At 59.7% G+C, this 12147-nt stretch overlaps 1 protein-coding gene across 3 annotated transcripts in view; it reads right to left on the bottom strand.

Annotated features, from left to right (window-relative positions):
• The window catches only part of Rbm19 (RNA binding motif protein 19), a 98081-nt gene that overhangs the window by 24265 nt on the left and 61669 nt on the right, over positions 1-12147 (bottom strand). For all 3 annotated transcript variants that reach the window (XR_776368.3, XM_010604112.3, XM_010604113.3), the window contains one exon: positions 3588-3693. Coding sequence is in view for 2 of the 3 variants with exons in the window: in XM_010604112.3 (XP_010602414.1) it covers positions 3588-3693 (106 nt within the window). In the remaining variant the exon portion in view is untranslated. The remainder of the gene's footprint in view (positions 1-3587; positions 3694-12147) is intronic.

The following is a 12147-nucleotide window of genomic DNA, read 5'->3' as shown; positions in this document are numbered from 1 at the left end:
CCCGTGGGGTGTGGCCGGCACCCTCGAGGGGCCCCACAGGAGCCGGGCCAGGACGCAGGCCCACGCCACGCCCTGCACCCACCCCAGCCTGGAGGACAAGCGTGATGAGGATGGAGACGCGAGCCGCAGAGACCCTGCAATTAAAGCTGCAGTTGTTTACCACAGTGAGACGAGCCGCCTGCCAACGCCAGCCAGCCGCCATCGCATCTCCCCGCCGCCGGCTCCCCCCAAGTGTTTATTTAAGCCAACACATTGCTCTGCTAATTGGATAACATTCCATGTGAAAATAGACCTTTTAAAACAACAGCAGCGGCGGCAAATAAAAACAGCTGCACTGCAAAAGTACAAAGGCGCGGCGGCTCGGGGAGGAAGAAATTAAAGGCGCGGTGCATGGGGGAAAATGAACGCTCTGGCTTCGGAACTGCACGCCCGCTCCGCGTCCTTCCCCTTCTGTGTGAGGCCCTTCCTTTCTCCCACCATGAGCAGCCCGCTCCGGTGACGGTGACGGCGGAGGAGGGGCGGCTTGAGATGGAATCCCAGTGGCCATTGGTGGCCGCTCAGCCAATAGGGACGGGCATACCTAGCCAGGGGGGCGCAGCACACCTGCCCAGGTAAAAGGTAGAAGAGGGGCTTGGGGGTGGGGAGGCCCGGCCCCGGGCAATCGTGCCTCTTAGCAAAGGCCACGAGCCTCTTGGGAACGATTCTGTCCAGGATGCTGCCCCCCTGAGAGCCACGTTCAGGGAGACCCTCTGGGCCTGCCTAGGGAGCATCTCTAACAGGGCCCGGTCTGCGCAGTGAGGAGGGTGCGGGTAGAGTGGCGCTCGGGTTAAGAGAGCCAGGGATCGCGGGGGGGGGGAGGAGGACCCTGACTGTTCCCCGCTGCCAACTGCAGGCTGCATGACCTTGAGCAAGTGACCGCCAGCCTCTGAGCCTCAGTTTGCTCAAATGCTAAACAGCCCCGCTGCCACCTGTCCTTAGGGTGTGGTGAGGAACAGCACGAATGCACCCAAATGTCCAGCCTGTCCCTGCCCAAGACAGGATTTTGGAAGCTGATGGTTTCATGCTGTGGCCTGGAGAAGTGTGCGGCACAGTGACAAGACACACAGGTGTGTGCGTGGTGCAGGGCCGGGGCTGGGGCACCACTGCATTCAGGATGTGCGCGCGTCCCTGGCCTCCTGGATGCCTGCTCTCCTTCCTTCCTGACCTTCGCCTCTTGCTCCCCACCAGCGAGATCTGGGAGAAATGCCGGATCATCACACCTGGTGGTTTAGATAACACCAGCACTTTCACGGGGACTGACATTTACTGCTCGGGACACCAGGGGCTGATAAAACGTCCTAGGTGGGGAGAATGTGCCAGCTCATCGATCTGGCTTCCTGAGAGCCAGGCTCTGGTCACCAGTGCCTGTGAGGTGCGCAGATGGCCCAGCCCCACCCCAGGGTGCCGCAGTATCTTGGCACCAGCCTGGGGCTGGGCTTCCCATCAGGTACCAGGCTCAGCTGCAGCTGAGTTGAGTTCAGCGGATGCCCCGAGGGATTGGGGAGGGAGACCCTATGCAAACCTCTAGCCCGACTCCGGGTGCTGAAGGATGGGCAGGGGTGATGTGCGCAGAAGGGGTCTGCGCAGGACCCTGGCGGGGATTCCAAGGGCCCAGGAACAGGTGAGCCTGGAGCGCCCCCTCCCAGTGCTCTGCAGACCGCTGTCCTCCTGGAAGCCCATGGCCCTCAAGCTGACACCACATGCACAATACTCAGTTTGTGCCTGGGCACAGAGGTGCACAGTTCTATCAGTGGACAGCACTCCCGCACCACTCAGATGACAATGATGTCCTCAGACTGACCAGGAAGAGTGGAAGGGTGAGCGGTGGCAGCTTCCCCGAAGGGCAAAAACCTCTGCAGGAAGACACCTGCCACGGTTGGAATTGGACTTTCTGGAAGCCTGGCTTACTTGCTCCGCACTGTGAGCACAAAGGGTCCCAGCCCCGGTGCCTGGAGGGAGGAGCTGCTGCAGGAAGGTGGGCTGGAAACAGCAGTGGGCAGAGGTGGGGGCGCAGGTGCCGGACCCCAGGGCTGTTGGCTGAGCCCTTGCTGTCCTCAGCAGTCCTTCCCCTCCCTAAGCTGGGTCTGAAAGGAGAGAAAGGATGAAGGAAGAGAAACCACCACCCACACAGGTCATCAAGAGCTGTGCTGGCTTGGGAAGTGACACCTGCAGCCTGGCTTGGGTGCTGTGGGCTGCCGGTGAGCCCCTCCGTGGTACAGGTGCCTGGTGCACGCAGGGTGCCATGTGTAAGGAACCCAAGGAGTGGAGGTGTCACGACATGCACAGGGACACATGGGCGTCCAGGCTGGGTGTCACGCGGGGCCTGATACTGCAGGCCAGGTGCCACACCAACCCTGACACCGAGCTCCTGGGAAGGCCGCGCTCCCCTCTTACAGCGACCGCCACCAAGCACCACCATCTTCAAGGTCAACAGCCAGCGTGCTTAGGGGCCAGGGGTGCCACACCTGTGCCTCCCATGACCGGGGGAGTCTGAGGCACTCAGAAAGCGAGTCGCTTGCCCCAAATCACACAGCAGGTAAGAGGCGGCACTGGAATTTTGACACAGGCAGCCTGAATTCACAGTTTGCGTGCCACTGACCAGCCAGGAACCCGCCTCGGGGAGAGGCGTTTCTCAGGTCAGCAGGACACTGCCCTCCACTTTTCCCCCTTGCGACTCATGTGGGAGCCGGGATGTGAAAGAGACGATAGGGGCCCTCCACGCACCCCCAGCCCCTCAGAATACCTGTTGGTGGTGGTGCGGGCTGTGCCCTGCATGGCTTCACTCTGTGGACTCCTGCTGTTCTGCAGGTGCCCAGCCAGGGAGGGGCCCCACGCACAGCCAATGGCCGCAGAGCAAAGGCCACAGAGCTCACAGAGGAGAGCACGGCGACGGCTCCGTGGCCACCTCTCGTCTAGGCCTTCACTGTTTGCGCCTGGGCTATGAGGGCAGTGACACAGACCCCGAAGGATGCCCCTGCCAGCTGGGCAGGACGGGCATCCTGGTAGGAGTGACCTGGCTCTGGGCCCAAAAGCAGAGCAGCTGCCTCGCTTCAAATACGAGGTGTTCTGTGTCTCCAGGAGGCTGGCAGAGTATCTGTGCAAGTGCTTGTGCACAGCAGTGCACACCTGGGCTGCTCCCAGTGTGACCGGCGCAGACGGAGCCCAGGGAGGGGACGAGGGGTGGGGAGGGGGCGGGGGTGGCCCCCACGTGCTGCCGCTGGGCGCCTTTCCCACTCCTTTGCACGTGCACTTCCACCACACGGCATTTCCCATGCTGCCCAGGCCCGGGGGCCACCTGGACACGCGCTTCCTCCAACAGAGAGCGGGGAGCCCTAGCAGGTGCACAGCCGGGAAGGGCAGCGCACACCCCCCCAACACAAACACCAGTGCTTCCCCTCCCCTCCCACGGATGTCACAGTGCAAAATTAACAGGGTCAGGGAACAAAGAAGACAGTGGGGGCGGGGGGTGCACCGTGATGCCTTGCTGCGCCCACGCAAGGCCGGGAAGGAGGAGGAGAACAGGGGCGGGGGGAGTGGCTGCTTCTCACCTTTGCATCCTGCTTCGTGAGGAAGTCCACGAAGCCGAACCCTCTGTGCGTGCCTGTCCCTGTCATTTTCTTCGGCAAACGGACCGTCTTCAGCTCCCCGAAGGTGCTAGAAACAAAAGACAAACACAGGAGTTGAAGAGCTGGGGCCTGCAAGACCGATTCCCACGCGCTGATCTATTCCTTCGGGTTACAAAGGAGAAGCGCACGAAGGAGCGGATGGATACGCACACACACACACTTACACACTTGCGTTGGCTCCCCAGAACCGAGCAGCCTCTCTCAAGCCCTGGCCCAGAGGTGACAGCAGGTTGGTGAAGCCGATGGAAAATTCTGGTTCTTCTGTAAGGAGCTGGAGGCCCCGTCTTCCCTGGCCCTGTGGGGGTGACCTTTGCCAGGGGAACCCTGCCTTGTACCCATGTTGCCAGGCTGCGGTGAGAACAAGGTTCTGCCCAGGTTGGACAGGGGTTCAGTGGGGTCTCCTCACTTTTCCAAGCTGTCTCCGCATCCGGCTGAGCATGTGGTGAATCCTCTTGGGCCTAGGCAGGCGGTGAAGACCCATTTCCCCAACCCAGGGCCCGGGGCCTAGAGATAACTTTGGGGTTCAGTGCTCCAATGACATGTGGCCCCTTCCTCTCAAGCTGTGTCCCCCTCTGAGCTCTCCTGCATCGGCTCAGCTGAAGTCAGGCAGCGCTTTGGAGAAGAAAAGGGCCCCATTCCTCCCAACCGGGGCCACACAGGGGAACGCGGCCCAGACCGCCCCACACCCCGCTCCTCTCCACGGCGCCAGCACAAAGGACGGTGCTTTCTCAGGGCCTGCCTGGCCCGCTCGTCTCGCTGCCCACCCCCCAGCCCCTTCCTAATGTCCATTTATCAAATCTACACGCACAAATTGCTGCCGATAAATATTTAATGTGCATGGCATCTGAAGAGAGGTATCACTTTATTTGAAAATCTACACACACTCGCGGCTGCCTGGGCGTACACACACACACACACACACACACACACACACACACACGCACACTTCGGTCTCGGATGCTTCGGGGCCAGGGACCGATTGGATAGAAAACACAGTAAAGGCTGTAAGCGCTCGTGAAATGATATAAGCTAAATCAGAGGCGTTAACCCGCAGTCCTGCCAGCATGACCAGGCATCTGGCAGCCCAATTTCTGCAGGCAGGACGGAGTGGGGATGCGGCATTATGAATCCTCAAAATGAATCCGCACGTCTCCTCGGCGCTGTCCCCGGCAGCTCCCCCCTCTCCCAGCGCCTCCTGTGTTCCTGTGTGAGGCTGGGAAGGCGCAGGCCATGGCCTCCGAGAGCCCCAGGGGTCTCCCTGCTGAGAGGGGGCCGCGGTTGGGGACCAAGGCCAGGCAGGTGGCATGAGGAGGTGAGGCTGGAAAGCGACAGAAGCCTGGCCTGCAAACGCTGTTTTATTCCGCCACCTAAAGGCCAACGCATCCCACGACAGACGCAGTGGCCCCACAGAGGTCCTCACGCCTCTGCTGGGGCAGGGAGGCTGTGATGGACGGACAGGTTTTCCTGCAGGCCCACTCAGGTTCACGGTCTTTGGCTCCGAGCTCTCAGGGAGCCTGGGCACCTCGGGGTTACTGGTCCCTCTGCCCGGCTCCCAGAAGCCCGGGGCCGCACATCTATCTCTGCTGCTGAGAGCCGCCATTCCCACCTCCCTGGGGCTGTGCTGGGTGCCACCCCCTGCAGCGTCACGGCTCACAGTGTTGTGGCCCTGACACTGGGGCCAGGGCTTGTTTAACTTCTCTGCTCTCCCCTGGGGCTGGGACTGAGCTCCAGTTGTTAGAATCCACATCTGTCTTGCTCACCACTGGCTCTGAGGCAAGGGGCCCGGTGCCCTGGCCCTGCGTGGATGGCTGGAGATAGTCTACCAAGCGAACAGAAGCCCGGAAGGCGGAGACAGCTCGGGTAAATTCAGCCGGCCCTAGAGGAGGGGTGGGGGTTAAACAAGGAGGCCCCGGGGCACATGCGAACAGCGCAGACGTTACTGGCCCCAAGTCTCAACACCCCATTTTACAGAAGGAGAAGCTGTCTCTTGGAGTAGCAGCTGGCTCCTGCTAGAAAGTGGCAGGGTTTGAAAGGGAATTCAGGCCTGAGCTGGTGTCTGTCCTCTGGGTGGGGCTCAGTCATTTTAAACTCAGCCCCTTTTCCTGAGGCTTGGCCAGGTCTGGGTGATGTTGGAGGGGAGGTCATGCTGGGGTGGCCAGGAGAGATCTGTGTGGACTCCCGGGGACCACGGGGCAAAGGGAGGGAGACCGAGCCCCTGGCCCTTCTGCCCAGCTGCGGGCAGCCCCTACTTTGTCCCCTGGGAGCCGCTCCTCCATCTGAGATGGGCTCAACAGCCTCTCCCAGGTTTTTCAGCCCTGGGTAACCGGTGAGCCGGGCTCTGTGCGCACACGAGCCTGAGCGTGTGTGCACGTGGGTGTCTGTGTGGCTGTGGGGGAGAGGGAGAGCGGGGGAGAGGGGGAGAGGGAGAGACTGTGGAGGTTAATTCCTGCCTCTGCAGCACATTGCAAGCTGCAGATGCTCTGTGCATGGTAAGCAGCTGAGGGTCCGGAGAAAGGCGAGGAAAATAATTAAAAGGTGGAGAAAGAAGCTGGTGAGGAGGCTGAAGGATCCAGGCTTTCGTGGCCTGCAGAAGTGGCACCTGAGAGCTTGGCAGGGGGAGCCACGTCAGTAGGACATTCTGGATCCACCAGATCCAGTCTTGGGCGGGGATGGGGTGCTGGGGGCACCTGGGGAAGCCGCAGCCCAGTCTGGGGATTCTAGACAGCCAGGAGAGTGGCAAACAAAAGCCACAGGCAGCTTCAGGAAGATGGACATGGATAGCAGGTTCCTCCCTATCATCAATGGGGTGGTGGGGAGGACACCAGCTTGCACTGGCTAAGAAGGAGCTGGAGGATTAGGGTTAGATTTTGGAAGGACCTCCAGTTACCTATGGCACAGCAGGTCTTCAGGACACCAACATTGCTGCCATCACCCCAGCCACCAAGGAGTGCCTTCCAGGTGCTGCATCTCTGACATACAGCTTTTCCAGATATAACAACAACTGGGGGACTATAGCGTCACCACTTCTGGGTCCTATATGAGAAAACCAAGGACCAGAGATGCAAAGTGACTGCCATGTCCACAGCCTGGCGACTCAAAGCTCAGGTGAGCTCTTGTCCTGCAGCTGGAGACAATGCTGGCAGCAAAGAACCTCAGGTACTTGGGAGACTATGTGGAGTCACATGAGGTCTCCACAGCCTTTGCAGGGAGATATCGGAGGAGAATTAAAAAGGAGGGAATTAAAAAAGGTTGGAGAGAAAAAAAAATCGATGAAGTACCTTTAGCTCCTTGGAGATAAGCGATGTATAAATACCAGCCATTATGAAGGCCTTATCTGCCAGCAAGGTCCAGCGAGCCATTCTTAAGAGCGGCTTTTGAAGGGAGTTTTGCATGAGCCACGTCTCCAAGGGGAGTGAGGGCCACAGGGCCGCAGGAGCGAGGCGGGGCAGGGCTGCCTCCCCGGAGGGAGGAAGTCAGGCCCTGGGGACTCCTCCGGGCCCAGCCTCATGCTGGGGAAGCTGGGGGACGCGGACGCGCGCTCCCCACTGCGTAGATAATAGAAACCACAAAATAGCAATTACTGTATCAGAAGCTGTGAATAAAGAGGACATACCGGGCTTTTAAACACGGCCCTCCTTCCTTCCCCCACCACGCTCTCACCGGTGACAAACTAACACCTCACTTTTCCAATTATTTCACTCACCCCGGGTTCACCAATTACTCCCCACCCCGCACCCCACCCCCTCCACCGCAACAGCGGTGCGCGGGACTGGGGCACCTTCTGGGTTTTCCACGACGACTGGACATCACGTTGCCAATTTCTTCCGAGGCGTGGAGGGAGGAGAGCGGTGACACCAGCCCGCTACGCAAGCCAGGCTATGCGAAGTGTGTGGGGCACGAGGCGCATGCCCTGAGCGTGTGTGGGTGGGGACCCCCCGCCCCGTGCAAGCCAGGGTGGCCCCTGCAAAGGCACAGCATCGCTGTCCCCTCGCTCCCTCCCCCAGCGAAGGCCACGGAGCCCGGCTCCTCCGCTCCAGGCGGAAGTCCCGTCACCCTTTGGGTCTGCGGGTAGGACCAGACGCCCAGCCTGGCTTTGTCCGGAGCTCAGCATCGCGGGGGCGGGAATGCGCTGCCACCCAGGGAACCCGGAGCAGGGGCACAGCGCCGTCTGAACGGCACGAAGGGTGGTCACCGGCAGAGTAACTGCTGGCTTCTGCCTCTTGGTACTAAAAAGACTCCCGCTGCCCTGCTGGCACCAAGTTTCCAACACGTTTCTGCACTCACGGGTCCCAGGGGCCACCGTGCTCTGTGACTGGCTGAGTGCGAGGCACCTGGGGGCGTGAACTCCCAGACCGCTGACCTCGGCAGTCATTCCTACTTCTCCATGGTCACCTGGGGAGTTGCTCTCTACCACAGGGCAGACTTGTGCCCACAGTCCCGAGGGTGTTTCTGCCTCCCTAAGTCTGCATGGATTATCCTGCCTGTCACCGCGCAGATGTCCCAAACGTGCAGGGTGCTGGGAGAAGGAGGGTGGCGGGTCGGCCTTCACCTGGGTCCCAGGACCCTCGCCCAGCTGGGGACAGCCACGCGGGAAGGAGGTCTCCTCGCCCATGGCGCAGCGCCCAGCTCTTCTCAGATACAGCACAGGACTTGGGGTAAAACTCCTACACGACAGACGGGGCCTGCACATTCTGACCCGTGCTCACCGCTCCCCTGGGCAGTCCGAAAGGGGGTGTGCCAGTGAATCTGGAGACCCCCTGATACGCCCACTGGGCAGCCTATGTCCTGTCCCGTGGCCCCTTTCCTTACGGCTAAGGGTCTCTGTTGAGGCAAGGAGGAGAGACCGGACTTAGAGACGCAGAGGGAGGCTCGAGCTGGAGTAGCACCCCAGTTTCTCTCCTTCTCTGGGGTGCGCACAGCAAAGCCTCTGGTGCCACTGCTCGCATAGCCGCCTCTTGCAACCCCCTAAGGCACAGGTCCAAGCCTGGGCTTCACAGAGTGAAGCAGGATTCTTTCGGGCTGCACGTAAATGAAACAGGAGACTCACACGTCTGCTTAGTAACAAGAGGCACCTGTCTGCAGGCAGCTCAGAATGCCACCAGCAGCGATCACTGCGTTTTTGCAAAAGTGCATGCAACACCCAATACACGTGGGTGTGACAGGCACAGAGTGTGCACTCCCCAATCCGTGTGTGAGCAATACCCAACTGAGTCACGAGAAACAGGGCTGGAAAGCACAGCATGTGTGGAGACATCACCGGCGGGGCTGCACTACTGGCTGCCCGGGCTGCACACGCCTGCTGTGCCAGCCAGGGAGGAGGCTGCCGCCCGCGCCCAGGGCCCACACTCATCACCCGCCATGGCTCCGCCCTGTGGGACTCCTGCCCTGACTGTTCCGCACGCGCCTGGCACCCTCTCCCACGGTGGGCCTCCAGGGGTCACTACTGTCCACAGAGTCTTGCACACAAGTTGGTCACTGCACCCATGTTGAGGGACGTTCGACAAGGGGCTTCCCCATCCTCTTCCCGTCCTTGGTGTGATTCCCAAACTTCTTACTTGGGACTGGAGGCTGTGCCTGATTGGATGCCTGCCTGTCCTGCTCTCCAGGCTCCCTGCCCCTCCTCTCTCACTAAGGAGAACCCATGCTGGCTTTCTCCTTGGCCCTTGATTCCACCAAATGCACACCTACCCCAGGGCCTTTGCACTTGCCTTTGCCATGACCTGGCACCCTCTTTACCTGGATAATCCCACCATCATCTCCTTCTTGTCATGCAATTCTCAGCTCAGATGCTGTTTCAGGACGCTGTCACTGGCCACTGTACTTAATGCTGCCTCATCCCTCACCGGTCACACTGTCACAGCTGACTGTTGTGTGTTATCTGCTTATTTATCTCCCCATTCTTTTGCTAGAAACAGGGTCTTTATTCTGGGACTGGCCCGATACCTAGAAAACCCTCCAGATCACTTAATCCCAAAATCCTCCCTTCGGGCACGAGAGTCAGGTCCCTGTCCTCTGTGCACACTGTGATGTCTCTGCTGTCGTGGACGGTGTCACACCCACTGGCGCAGGACCTCCAGTCTCCTGTTCCTCAGGGGGGGTGCTCAGCCCCCGGGGACCCCTTCAAAGCAGCCCTGTGTACTCCTTCGATTGTGGAGGCTCGGCCCTCGACCTGGCTTCAAGGCTGTGCCTGCCTGGTAGGGAAGGGGAGGCGTGGGGCAGACACACAACTGGGGCCTCGGGGCAGATCCACTGTTGCACCCGAGTATGGACAAACTGCAGGCTCGAGCCGCCCGCGGTTAGCCGAGCCACACTGCGGCGTGCGGCCTCCGCTCTTTGTTCCAGAGCTTGCAATTTTAAAGAGCGGCTTTTACACTGAACTTTTCCAATTACTGGCCGCTCAGCCCGGGGAGAGTGGCTGCAGAGAGGTTACCTGATCGCCAGCAGCTTCTCCCTTTCATTTGGCCTCTTGGGAGCAGAAAGACGTCCTGGTTTCTGAGTTAGTGAGAGAAGAGGCGTGGAGGATGGCGTTTAGCTTTCTCAATAGCTTTTCATGGGGCCCTTGCCAGGCGAGCGTGACCCTCTCGTTTTCTAGATGAGAAGACCTGGCGCTGGGCAGCGAAGTGGCACCGAGGAATCGAGTTAGGGACACCTTCCCGGTGGGGCCTGCGGCCTCGCTGCTGAGGCACTGGTGCAGGGAAGTCATTTCCACACTGGACCCATAACTGAGAGCAGGAGAACAGTGGGAGGCGAGGGAAGCCGGCCTCAGCCTCAGATACGGTCTCGCCCCCAGCCCGCAGGTGAGCCGGAGCCTGCCAAGGTCGGGGCCACTGCTCCCCAGCCCGGTGGGGACCCCTCAGCCTGGCTTAGTCGTTCAGGCTGACCATGGGCCCGGGACTGGCACCTCTTCCCTTTCAGAAGCAGCCTGTATCCTGATTCTTTTAAAATTTTACCATGCTGGCAAGAAAACCCTTTTCAACACGGTATCACCAAATATGGCAGGAGCTGTGTGCCCTATCCTTGTTTGAGTTCTGATACGGGCCCAAGAGGTCCCACTGAGGAACCCTTTTCTGCTCTCCTTCTCAGGCCTCTGCAACCTCGTCCACCTGTCACCTGCAGCCTGCCGCCCCTCACTGTGCTTGTGTTCAGAGGATATGGTTTCTCGGGGACCCTACGGACTCCTGCCACTGAGATTCCTGCACAGCGTCATGTCTGTCCCAGGCAGGGACACACTTGTGTTCGTTCGCCCAGCTCTGAAGTACAGCTGGGATCGTAAAGGGACTGCCAGTCGGGCCTGTGGAGCCCACGTGCACCTGGCAAAGACTTCCAAGGGTCCCCCAAGTGTGCAGGCCGCGAGCCCTGGGCTGGGAAGAAAGAGACAAGCCTGGCTCTGGCCTCCGAGGGCCCTGACTGTAAGCCGCTGGCTCTCTGCTTTTCCCTGTTGGGTCGGTGTGTATCCCCAGTTAAACAGTGTTAAGAGCGTATTCCTCACATGTTGTGCACCTTTCAGTAAGTGTACGTACTGCTGTTTCACTAAGTACATCTTGAAGTGTTTAGAACTTAGAAAAACTTAAAAGAATACAATAACATCTAGACAGAAAATGCAAATTCTAGCTTTTTCTTCCCTGCTCTGCCAACTCACTGCCCACAGGCACCTTTTGGGGCCACCCCTTATGCTACGTGAGGGTGGACGGTACACCTCTTTCACCTCAGGCGACACCTTTAGTTCGCCTGGGACAGCACGACGTGGGTGGCTTTTGCAGAAGGCTTCTGTTCTGCAGGTGAGGGGCTGAGCCAGAGCAGCGCCAGGGCCCCCTAGTCTGGAGTCGGACAAGCACCTGCTGCTGCCTTTCCAGGGCTCGGTGGCTGTGTCAGGGGCTGCATGTGCACAGTCTGTGCATCAGCACCTTTATTATGAGCCGCAGCTGTGTCCAGCAGAGAGCTGCAGTGACGGACGGACCGGCGCTGAAGAGGGCGGGACGCACCCCGACACCCCAGCGGCCCTTCACCACACACAAAATGTCCTACTAGTTTCACAGCTGGAAGGAGCTGTCCCTAAGGAGCCACCCCGCAGCAAGGCCTGCCCGCCTGCTGCAACAGCCGGGGTCCCTCTTCCTTTACACCAAGGACAGGGACGTACTTCCGGTCGGCCCCGCCCTCTGCCCGAGTTAATGAAATCCACAGCGGACACCCTCCCTGCGCTCGCCCCCTCTGGTCTTCAGCTGCCTCGAGTACGGCTAATCCCATTACAAGAAAATAAAGTGGATAATTCAGGCTAATGAAATCGTTACAAGAGTGTGGCCAGCCAGAGGTGGACATCCAGAGCCAATTTAACACCCTTTGGGGTCGTTATTCTCCACACAGGCAATGCCCAGAAGGAGGGAAGAGAAAAATGGGGGGAGGGGGAAGACCCGGGCTCTTTCCGGTGAGCCTGAAACTGGTTAAGGAATTAACCTGCCACGTAGTTTGCTTTCTGTAGTGATCC

The sequence above is a fragment of the Fukomys damarensis genome, unplaced genomic scaffold (assembly GCF_012274545.1).
Source record: "Fukomys damarensis isolate Sample0158 unplaced genomic scaffold, DMR_v1.0_HiC HiC_scaffold_12, whole genome shotgun sequence".
NCBI lineage: Eukaryota > Metazoa > Chordata > Mammalia > Rodentia > Bathyergidae > Fukomys > Fukomys damarensis.
The sequence above is the reverse complement of the archived record's forward strand: the minus strand, read 5'-3'. Positions and strand labels throughout refer to the sequence as shown.